Below are 11,663 nucleotides of genomic sequence, written 5' to 3'. Positions count from 1 at the left end.
ATTTGCTAAAGATGTTTGATATTTGTTCAAGGATATTATTCCAATTTCTCTGCTTTTTATTGCATTTTTGCGCCCCTGCCCCCACTGCCTTTAACTTTGTTTATGAGTATAGGGAGGCAGGCTGAGGAAGGGCAAATATGGGATTGACTACACTTTGGTAATAGATAGCTCTGTGACCTTGTGTAAGTGATTTAGATGTCATTTTCCCTGACGTGTGTAAAATGGGGATAATTACTTTATAGGGTTGTTATTAGCATCAAAGAGTTGCATATATAAAAGACTTAGCACAGTGCCTGGCACTTAAGCACTCAACAAATGATAGTTATTACAATTTACAGAAAGTTTGAATGTTTATTTAGTCATATTTATTTTCTCCTTAGTCGTAGGTGCTATGCTGAGGAATTACCCAAAAGTTGTAAGACTATTCACCTATATTTTCTTCTGGAAATCTAGAATTTCTATGGTTTTGTATTTTAAATTTAAAATCTTTAATTCATATGTAATGTATTGTGCTGTATATTATGAAATGATGATCTGATTACATCTTTCTTTCTTTATGGCTAATCAGTTTTCCCAACACTTATTTAATAAACCATCCTTTGCTTACATATTTGAAACATTTCTGTCCTATACAAAATTCCCCCATAGGCATAAGCTAATTCCTGCATTTTCTCCTTTGCTTCATAGACGTGATTATTTCTGCTTTGACTACTGCTCTGTTTTATTTATTTTGACTTTATGATATGCTTAATATTGGACAGGGAAAGTGCCATCTCATAATTATATCTTCCAAAGTTTCTAGGATATTCCCATATAGCAGTATTTTTACATTAACTTTAAACTTGGCAAGCTGATACTTAAATAATTCTGACTAGCAATAAATAAATAGATTAGTCTGATGGAGAATATCTTTTACAGCACAATATTTCCATGAAGGAACATAGCATGTTCCTTAATTTGTGTTCTTAAATAAAAGTGCCTCAGTAAGACATCATAGTTATCTTAGTATTAGTAGTGAATATTGCTTATTAAGTTTATTCTTACGTATTTCATATGTTTTACTCTTGTGAATGCTATCTCTTTGACCTTTTTTCCTCACTAATTATTGTTCTTGTATAGAAATTTATTTCCTTTTTTATTTTTTAGAAATTTATTATTTTATTTTATTTTTAAGTTGCTATTGCAACTAGCCACCTTATTGAATTTATCTATTCCTACACTGCAAGTTGATGTTATTGATTTTTTTCAAGCAGACGATCCCATTATTTGCAAATATAATTCAGTCTCCTAATTTCTAATATTTGTAACTCATTATTTTTGTTTTACTACATTGGTTAGAATGTTTCAAACACTGTTTAATAACAGCAACAATAACAGAAATCCTCATTTTTTCCTAATGTTCCTATCTATTGAAAGGCCTCTTATGTTTTACTTTTGAGGATAATATTTGCTATCTTTTCAATATTTTTTTCTTTTACACTTGTTTTTAAACTTGTGTTCTTTCTTATGCTATAATCAATAGAAACAGAGAACATTGGCTTATCATTTCCTTTTCCATCCTGACAATATTTTTCTCAATGATTCAATGATTATCATTTATTTCAGTCAAAAATTGCATAATCCCTATGCCTTCCAACAGATAATTTTAAGGAAAAAACTAGTTTTGTTTTGTTATTTTCTTTTTGTTACCTTTGCAGAGGAAAGGCTGACGATGTGTTGGTCTTTTTCATTGGTTACAATCTCAGTGATACTGAACATGTGTCCCACAAGTTTCCCCACTGGCTTGGTGCTGATATTGGGGTGCCACAACCGGATGACTTTATCGTCTCCTGAAAAGGAGGACAGGGAAAGATTATTTGTTTTCTCAGGTGGTCAGAGTTTCAAATGTATCTCTCACTGTATCATACCCCTATCTTTCTTCTAACAGCAAATCACAGTCTGTTTCTGGCGGGATGCATTATTCTGTGATTGATGTGCTAAGGGGCTGGCCTTGGTTTGGATCTGCCGCTTCTTGTGAAGGCTGTTTTGTAAAGACTGTATTTACATACACAAATGTGAAGTCTCATAAATATTTTATGAGTTCTTTTCTTGATTCAATCCTTTCCTATACTTTCATGCATTAATGTATTATTTATACTTTATTTACTTCCAAAAATATTTAAGGCAGCTGCTCTTTTGTTTTCATTCTTAAATTAAGCAAACATTATAATAATGAAAGAAATCAAGGAAAGAGGAAACTGCATTTAATCTTCACCATTATAACAAATCAACTGTTGTCATTTTTCCGTCTTCCCTTCTAGCATGTATTCATAAGCATATATCATTTATGTGTAGTTAGTACCATAGAATAAATATGATTTTTTAATTGCTAAAACATCATAGAAGGGTATAATTTTTATAAAAATGTCTTTTCCTTCATAATCTCTAATTGAACTCCCTGTAGGAAATCACTGTTAACTTTTAAAAAAATATAAATTAGATACATTTCTAGACACATATTTATACACACTACTTTTTTATATTTATGAAAGACCATGAGCTCATGCCCTCATAATTATCCTTTTAGTTACTATTTCTCAATTTCTTAACCCCTTGTCCATTGATTAGTCCACTAATTCTAGTTTTTTACTTTATTCAACAATACTGCAATAAATGGTTATTGTACTTCTGTGGTCTTTTTTTTCCTTCTGGATTATTTACTGTGGATAAAGTCCCAAGTGTGGCATCATTATGTTAAAGGCTATAAACATTTTTATCACTTTCAAACGTATTGCTAGCTTACTTTCCAAAATGACTGTACTAAATCCCAAGGCCATCAACGATATATTCTGCCAGTTTCATTAAATTCTGGCCAGCACATGAATATTGTCATGATTTAAAATGTTTGCTATGTTAATAGGTCTAAGTGGTACCTTATTTTTAATTACATTTTATGATAGCTAATGCTGTTGGGTATTTTTCCCCAGATATATCTGCTAATTGTATCTTCTTCTTCTGTAAATTTTTTGACTTTTATATCCTTTAGCCATGATCTATTGGAATTTTGATAGCACTAAAAATAAAAGTTGAACCAGGCATGTATTATCATATGTACATACACACACACACACACACAGTTTTATGAAAAACCTGGCTATGTGTTCACCAAACCCATATCCTCTCTTCCTGGGTACACATTTCCAGGCTCCTTTGCAGTTAGGTGTGGTCAGATTACTGAGTTTTAGCCAGTGAATTCTGAGAGCTGACGTTAAACTTGACATTTTCATTGTGTCAGACCCATTCACATTGTGGGGGTTATTTTTTACTGCAGCCATCATTACTTAAACAAACGTGCAGCTGTAATCTAATTATGTTTCCAAAAAGAATAAAAACTGTAATTGTTTACAAAATATAGAATATTTTTTAAGATATTAAATTTTATGTTTCACAAATAATTCTTTAAATGTCATCCTGGAAACTGAGTCATAAAAACATCAAAGAACTTCAAACTGGGATCCTAGAAGTTGCATAATCCAACTTTATTATCTCACAAAAGAAATAAACTAACTCCCAAAGTTTAAGTAGTTTTAATTGAATGAATTAATTTAATTATTTAAATGTTATTTGTACATCTCAGAAAATGGAATTGAGTTAGTAATACAACAAAGCATTCCTAAGCACCTTACATATTACCAAGGACCTCTAGGCTACTAGACAAAGAGGCTGTATAAAGGCATTATAACCTAAGTTACAATTTATATATAACCTAAATTATTAAGTCATAATTTACATATAAAAAGCCTAAAATTCAAAATAGTCATTTTACATTCTTCACGTAATTAGAAGAAACTATTTTAAAATTCAAGTGGAACCAAAAAAGAGCCTGAATAGCAAAGACAGTCCTAAGCAAAAAGAACAAAGCTGATGGCATCATGCTACCCCACTTCAAACTATACTACAAGGCTCCCATAACCAAAACAGCATGGTACTGGTACAAAAACAGACACATAGACCAATGGAACAGAATAGAGATCTCAGAAATAAAACCACACATCTACAACCAGCTGATTGTCAACAAACCTGACCAAAACAAGCAACGGGGAAAGGATTCCCTATTTAATAAATGGTGCTGGGAGAACTGGCTAGTCACATGCAGAAAACTGAAACTGGACCCTTTCCTTACACCTTATACAAAAATTAACTCAAGATGGATTAAAGTCTTGAATGTAAACCCCAAAACTATAAAAGCCCTAGAAGAAAACCTAGGCAATACCATTCAGGACATAGGCACGGGCAAAGATTTCATGACGAAAACACCAAAGGCAATAGCAACAAAAGCAAAAATTGACAAATGGGATCTAATTAAACTAAGGAACTTCTGCACAGCAAAATAAACTATCATCAGAGTGAACAGACAACCTAAAGAATGGGAGAAAATTTTTGCAATCCATCTGACAAAAGTCTAATATCCAAAGTCTTTAAGGAACTTAAACAAATTTACAAGAAAAAAACTACCCCATTAAAATGACAAAAGACATGAACAGATATTCCGGAAAAGAAGATATTTATGCAGCCAAAAAAAATATAAAAAAAGCTCAACATCATTGGTCATTGGAGAAATGCAAATCAAAACCACAATGAGATACCATCTCATGCCAGTCAGAATGGTGATTATTAAAAAATCCAGAAGCAACAGATGCTGGCAAAGTTGCAGAGAAAAGAAATGTTTTTACAGTGTTGGTAGGAGTGCAAATTAGTTCAACCACTGTGGAAGGCAGTGTAGCAATTCCTCATATATCTAGGGACAGAAATACCATTTGACCCAGCAATCCCGTTACTGGCTATATACCCAAAGGAATACAAATAATTCTATCATAAAGATACATGGCTGTTTATGTAATTGCAACGCTATTCACAATAGCAAAGACATGGAATCAACCCAAATGCCCACCGATGATAGATTGGATAAAGAAAATGTGGTACATATACACCATGAAATACTGTGCAGCCATGAAAAGAAGCAAGATCATGTCCTTTGCAAGGACATGGATGGAGCTGCAAGCCGTTATCCTCAGCAAACTAACACAGGAACAGAAAACCAAACACTGCATGTTCTCACTTACAAGTGGGGGCTGAACCTCGAGAATGGACACATGGACACATGGTGGGGAACAACTCACACTCACTGGGTGGTGAGGAAGAGAGAGGATGAGGAAGAATAGCTAATGGCTGCTGGGCTTAATATCCAGGTGATAGGTTGATCTGTGCAGCGAATCACCATGGCACATGTTTACCTATGTAACAAATCGCATCCTTCACATGTATCCTGGAACTTAAAATAAATTTGAAGAAAAAAAGAAAATAAATAAATTTTGAAAACCCAAAATAGTCATTCTAGTTAATCGGGTATTATATATTGGGCCACCCATTAGGATGTATTTCCTGATGTATATCAGATTTTTATTTTGATAGATTATCCACACTGAAAGAGCCAGTCAGGTATGGAGGGATAATTAGGTCACTTGTTTGTTGGATATTTGTAAACCAGGCACATTTGATAGATGCTTCCATAATTCTATGACTATTTTATTGGGCCTCATGAAAAAGCATAGTATTTTCTCTACCTTTTTTCTCTTCTTTGAGTATCCCAATCCACCCATCGAGTCTCAGCATAGCTTTTCCTCCAATAATATTCCAGAATACTTCCATATTCTTCAAACCTGAGTGCTCTACCTATGTGCCTCCTTCATCCCCATCATCCTTCATAGTTAATTATTTGTCTGGACCACTATTAGACTCCACGTGCCTTGAGAACAGGACTTGTTCTTGTTTACTGTCACATATAATCTATAGTAAGAATTCAAAAGATATTTATTGAACCACTTCAATAACTTCATTGTTGGCATGATGAATCACATCTGAGAGGTTTAACTATCAAGTGCCAAAAGAGGGGAAAAACATGTATTCAAACAAAAAAATGGATCTTCGTTGAATGTTCATCTAATATTTTTGGAAGGTCATTTGTTCATTTCAGAGGCTCTCACTTCTTGGAGTGTTATTACAGGCAGGCTGGAAAAAAAAACTCATTGCATAGCTGATTCTTGGTTTCCATTTCTTAAGAATTGCAGTGGAGTAAATTCATTCCCTCCCAGATTTATATATTGAAGCCCTAGCCCCAACACGATGGTGTTTGGAAATGGGGGGCCTTTAGGAGATAATTAGGTTCAGATGAGGTAATGAAGGTGGGCCCTCATGATGGGATTAATGTCCTTATTAGAAGAGACACCAGATCCTGCTGCCCCAACCCACCCTCTCTCCCCTCTTTCTCCCTGCCATTTGAGAACATGGAGAGAAGGCAGGTGTCTACAAGCCAGGAAGAGAGCCCTCGCCAGAAGCTGACAATGCTGGCACCTTGATCCTGGACTTCTAGCCTCCAGAAAATTTCTGTTGCTTAAACCTTTCTGTTTATGGTATTTTGTTAAGGCAGCTCAAGCTGGCTAAAACATCAACCAAGATATTTTAGGGGCTGTGGTTGATGAAGAAGTGGAATCTTTTCTTAAATTTAAAACTTCCATGATGCCCTTATTAACAACAAGAAAGAAAATCTCTTGAGAAGTTAACTGTGCACTTACTGTTTTTTTTCCAATCTATGCTCCCCCTTCTCTTCTGATACCTTTGTGCCCTTAGTATTTTGCAAGATGTGAAGGATACAAATAAATTCTAGATGTTGTTCCTGCCCAAGGTCTACTTTTTCAGAAGACCCAAGTTTACACCCTTTTAGACTTAGTTTGATTGTTACTCTCCCCAGTGCCTTCCCTAATCACCTTCCTCTGCCCTAAATGGAGTTCAGACTCCTTCTTCTGTGTTTTTACTGTGTTTTCTTCAGCTTTCCTTTACAGCACTAATAATTATTTGTTTACCTATCTGTTTAGCCATTATCTGGTGAGCCTAGTAGTTCTCATTCATAGCAGTGTTTGGCAAGTAGTAAGCACTTAATACATGTTTGCTAAGTAAATGAGCTGGCTTATAGAGTCACTCATGAAGTGGTTAAGGACACGTATTTTGAGCAAGTCATATTTGATTTGAAACCTGGCTCTATCATTTAATTAAATTTATGACTTTGAGTAAGTTGCTTTGCCTCTTTGCATCTGAGTTTTCTGATCTATAAAATGGGGATAAATGGAACTTACATCATAGTTTTATTGTGAAGATTGAGTGGAGTTATACATGTATAACTGAACAGTTTCTGGACCATAAACTAACAATTACTATTACTATTATTCTAAGTTCCTACAATACATTTAGATTATATTTAGGGGAGAAGAACTGATACACAGATATATGAAATATGATCCCTGCTCTTGAGAGTTTACAATCTAGTAGGTAGTAGCAATAAGGTAAGGAGATATAGAGGGTAAACAAGTATTTGTAAAGAGTATGTCAAATCTGAAGATAGGTCTTTATACTATAAATATTATGGTTCATAAAGAGATAATTGCCTGTTTTTTTGTTGCTTTCTATTTTTTCTTTCTTTCTTTTGTGCGTGCGTGTGTGTGTGTGTGTGTGTGTGTGTATGTGTGTGTGAAGCCGGAATTTAGATAAAGTCACATATCAAAGAGAGGATTTTCTTTCCTTTAGCAGATTATTCTCTCAGTTGGTGAGTCACTTCATCTAAGTGCATCACTCTTGATGAGATGAGCGGGCTCAGTTCACACAAAAAAGCAGGAGAGAGAGAGTGTCTAGTAAACCAGATTTCTGTGGTCCAGGAAGAACACAGGGCTGAGTGGGTGCAAAGAGAACTGACTCAGACTCAGCTCTGCCAGCTAACTAGTTGTGTGACTTCTCTGGGGCCTCAATTTCCTCATGTAAAATAATAATCTTCAAGGCTCCATCCAGCTCTAAAATTTCATGATTATGTGCTCCGGAGGGAGAGATCACTACAGTTAAAGCAGAGGGCAGTCTGGAATTTTATAGCTAGTAAGAAACTCACCAGATATTCAGTTACACGATTCAAACTGAATAATTCCAATAATGCAGTATCTTGCCTGCATTTGCTTCTCACTGGCGATGGCCAAGATGTATCACGCTCTTCAGACATGTTCAGAACCTAAGCCTTGCACCCACATGTGATCTTATATCATGCTGGTGGGACATCCCCTGAAATGGGCATTAACATTCCTGGATGATGAGGCTAGGCAATAGGCTATATCTCCAGAAGAACATCTGTAACTTGTGTATCACACGAAGAAGAATGCAATAGAGAACTGCCACCTGAGAAATATCTAGGCCTCTTAAACTAATGGCTTTGTCCATTATGCGTTGTGAAGAAAACCCAGTCTTCTGGAGGTTCCCTATTGCCTGATCCCAGATGTCCTCCAGCTCTGCTTGCCTTTGTTGCTAGGAGTACAATCATATGTGGTGGCTTTGTGGAGGCAGAATGAGCAGAAAGGGACAGAGTCGAAGCTCTCAAAGCCTATATTATTTCATCTGTATTATTATCACCGTCACCATCACCATCATCATCATCATCATCATATGTTGATTCATGCTATACTTTGTAGTTATCTATAAACTTGTCTTATTTATACTATTAGACTTTAAATGTTTGCAGGTTAGGAATACAACCTGACCTTTATAAGGTTAATAGCCTAATCTATAGCAATTGTGCAGAAAATATTTGTTGAACAAAACATGAAAAAAATGCACGCAGAGCCCCCAAAATATCTTTTTGGGAGGTGATTGTGTTTCTACTCTGAACCTTCCATACTAGGAACTTGATTCCTAAAAAGGCTAGTGCAAACACTATTCAGAAAAACATTCTTGATGGTCACCAAAATAATGCTCAGGAGATTTTTAGGTTTTCTTGGTAAACACTCTGTCCTGGTTTGGCTTTTTTTTTTCCAGCAAAGGCTTGTGCTTTTTTGAAGCTCATCAAATGCCCCTGCACATTTAACACATTCGACTAAGCCTAGCAAAGCTGCCTTTATTGTATATTTTGAGTCGTCAGCGGGTACATACGGTACATTTAGCAACGGTGCTTGGCTGAGTCACTAATCAACAAGAGTACTCTCCTGAGAAAAATGTGTTTTCAGTTACTGGGAATTTGCATTTTCTACTAATAGAGGCTCCATAACTGTAACAATTCAATAAATTACGCATGATGAAAAGTATTCATTGCTTGTCGGTCATACTACTAAGTGGCTTCTTCCCTCTGTGAGAGCTAGAAAACCTGTAATTAACATGCTTTGAAAGCTGTAGATGAGGATCTTATAATATAATGAACACTGAGGTTAATGAGAGTCAGATGACTTAATCCAAAACACTGAAGTGGTTTAAGTCCTAAAACTTTACCAAACACATTTTCCCCCCAGAAATGATTAAAATACTAAGATTACAAAGCCTATAAAAACTGGTCAGTTCTTAACATTTTGTATTCTTTTGTGTGTGAGGACAAAGGGCTGTTCAGAGGAGTTGGTTAAGATTAATGTGACAGCATAATATGACAATCAGATTTTAGAATCAAATTTTACATTAGCCATGTATTTAGGTACTGCTTTTTCAAAGGGTTTCAAGTGCAGGGTTTGCATTGAAAGAGGAAGAGGGCTAATATTTTTGCCTAACTAAAGACATGCAATGGAGAGAGGAGCATTCATTGCAGTTTGATTCTCAAACACGTTTGCTGCTTTATCTCTTATACCAAAGGGCTCTCCCTCCCTCAACTCTTGCATCCTCCTTCTGATGTGTGGTCCAGACCAAAATCTGTGCCCATTTCCGTTGGAAGTAATAAGCCAAGACAGTCGTTAACTGAGGAAGGGGCAAAGGGGATCGGGAAATTGGGATATAAGTAACCCACGTCTTTTTCTGAAAGTATCCCACTTCTTTTTCTGATTCTAGCATTTGTTTCTTGATGTGTTCTAGACCTCAGTATGGAGCTCTTTAAATAACTGTAATTAGTTTGGTTGAGAGACTTGGATTCCTGTTTTTCTTAGAATCATCACTACCAAGTATCAGGAAACTTGCTCCCTACCCAAGCCATGACTCCCACACACTTCTTTACAGACTTCTTATCCATATGCCTTCCTTTCTTTTCTTCATGTCCTCACTTGAGTTTTAGAGGTTTGTGGACAATTAATGCTTTGGTTTTTCTGAGTGCACAAAGCTGTAATTATATATTGAGTAGCATCTAATTGGCAAACTGGGTTCCAAATTTTCTAAAGGACATTTTTAGTTTATCTCCCTGTGAACAGGCAGTTCTTTAGAAAATAGAATCACAGTATTTTAGGCTCAGAGGGATCTTGAAATGTATTTAGTCCCACTTCCTCATTTTACCAGATAAGGAAAATGAGCAAAAGGGAACCATTAAGTGATTGCTGAAGAATCAGAGTTGGTGATTGGCCAGGTGATGGCTAAACCCAGCTATTCTAACTTCCCGTGCATTGTTTTTATTTGTTGTACTTGCCAATAGACTACTATATCATTTTGTAATACTGTTGGAACCATAAGCTAATTTCAATTTAGTGTTGTAGAAGGCCCAAAGCTGAGCATACATTTAAATATAAATTTTGAACGCACAGTGTACTTGAAAAAAAAAAATTAACTTTATGCCCTTAGGGGAGATTCACCAGCCATGAAATAGGAGCTCAGCTGTCTTTATATTGAGCAGTAAAGGCACTTTAGGGATGAGGCAGGACACTTTAGATAGGAAACCAAACTGCCTGCTGTGTATGTTTGAGAGTGAAAATTTTGGAGAAATCTTACTATTGACAGAATCGATAGCACTTACTCATTAAACATCATGGCTCCTTTAATAGATATTTTTGCCGTAAACTCTTTTACCAATGATGTATTTATTGATTTTTTTCTTGATGACAGTTTTCTTCTTTTTTAAAAAAAATTTATTGTTTCTTCCCTCTTTAAAGTTTGGGTTTGCAATACAAGTCACTTTCTTGATGTTTGTTTGTTTGTGTTTCTGTTTTGCACATTGAGGTCTTGCAAGCCTACATGCCTCCTGTCTCTTGCAAGGCCACCCTGGCCTCCTTGAGGAACCTGTGGGAGCTCATCTCGTCCCCGATTCAGGTAGCCTAGGAGCCCTGACATCATTCATCTCCAACCAGATCTTTTCCTGTCACCAAAAGGAATCTTCTCTTGGATGTCTAATCAACACTTGACATTTAAGTTCACAATTGAGCTTTCTTTTGTTCTCCTTCCCCAGGTAAGCACCCACTGCCTCATTTCTGTATAACTATCAACACAATTGCTACTTTTTCATTTCTCCCGCCTTATAGATGTGGAGCTGGTTGATTTCTCTTACTAATTCCCAAAAGCATTGCATCTCCAAGTCTTAGGCATAATTAATTTCCTATGTCTTTGAGATCGAGTCTTTCTTTTTTTAAATAATAGCACCTACAGTAATTCAGACCTTCTCCATCTCACTCATGTTTTCTCTAACAGTCTCCTAGCTGGAATAGCAAATTTCATTTTATTCCGACAAAACCTCCACATTTGCCAAAGTGATTTTGCCAATGTGTTTAAACAGAGAGGATTAATATTTATTGAGAACCTATTATGCACCAAGCATAAATTATCTCAATTAATCTTAAACACCATCCTATGAAGTAGGTATCCTTCCTTCCTTCCCTCCCTCCCTCCTTCCTTCCCTCCCTCCCTCCCTCCTTCCTTTCTTC

The 11,663-nt window shown here is 35.8% G+C and overlaps 1 protein-coding gene across 1 annotated transcript in view; it reads right to left on the bottom strand.

Moving 5' to 3' along the window:
• Positions 1 to 11,663, bottom strand: part of WDR64 (WD repeat domain 64) — a 170,317-nt gene that overhangs the window by 94,565 nt on the left and 64,089 nt on the right. Inside the window, exon 9 of the mRNA XM_011955769.1 lies at positions 1,690 to 1,829. Coding sequence (XP_011811159.1) covers positions 1,690 to 1,829 — 140 coding nt within the window. The remainder of the gene's footprint in view (positions 1 to 1,689; positions 1,830 to 11,663) is intronic.

This window comes from Colobus angolensis, unplaced genomic scaffold (genome assembly GCF_000951035.1).
Source record: "Colobus angolensis palliatus isolate OR3802 unplaced genomic scaffold, Cang.pa_1.0 Scaffold40, whole genome shotgun sequence".
NCBI classification, from domain to species: domain Eukaryota; kingdom Metazoa; phylum Chordata; class Mammalia; order Primates; family Cercopithecidae; genus Colobus; species Colobus angolensis.
This window is presented reverse-complemented; position numbering and strand designations above follow the sequence as displayed.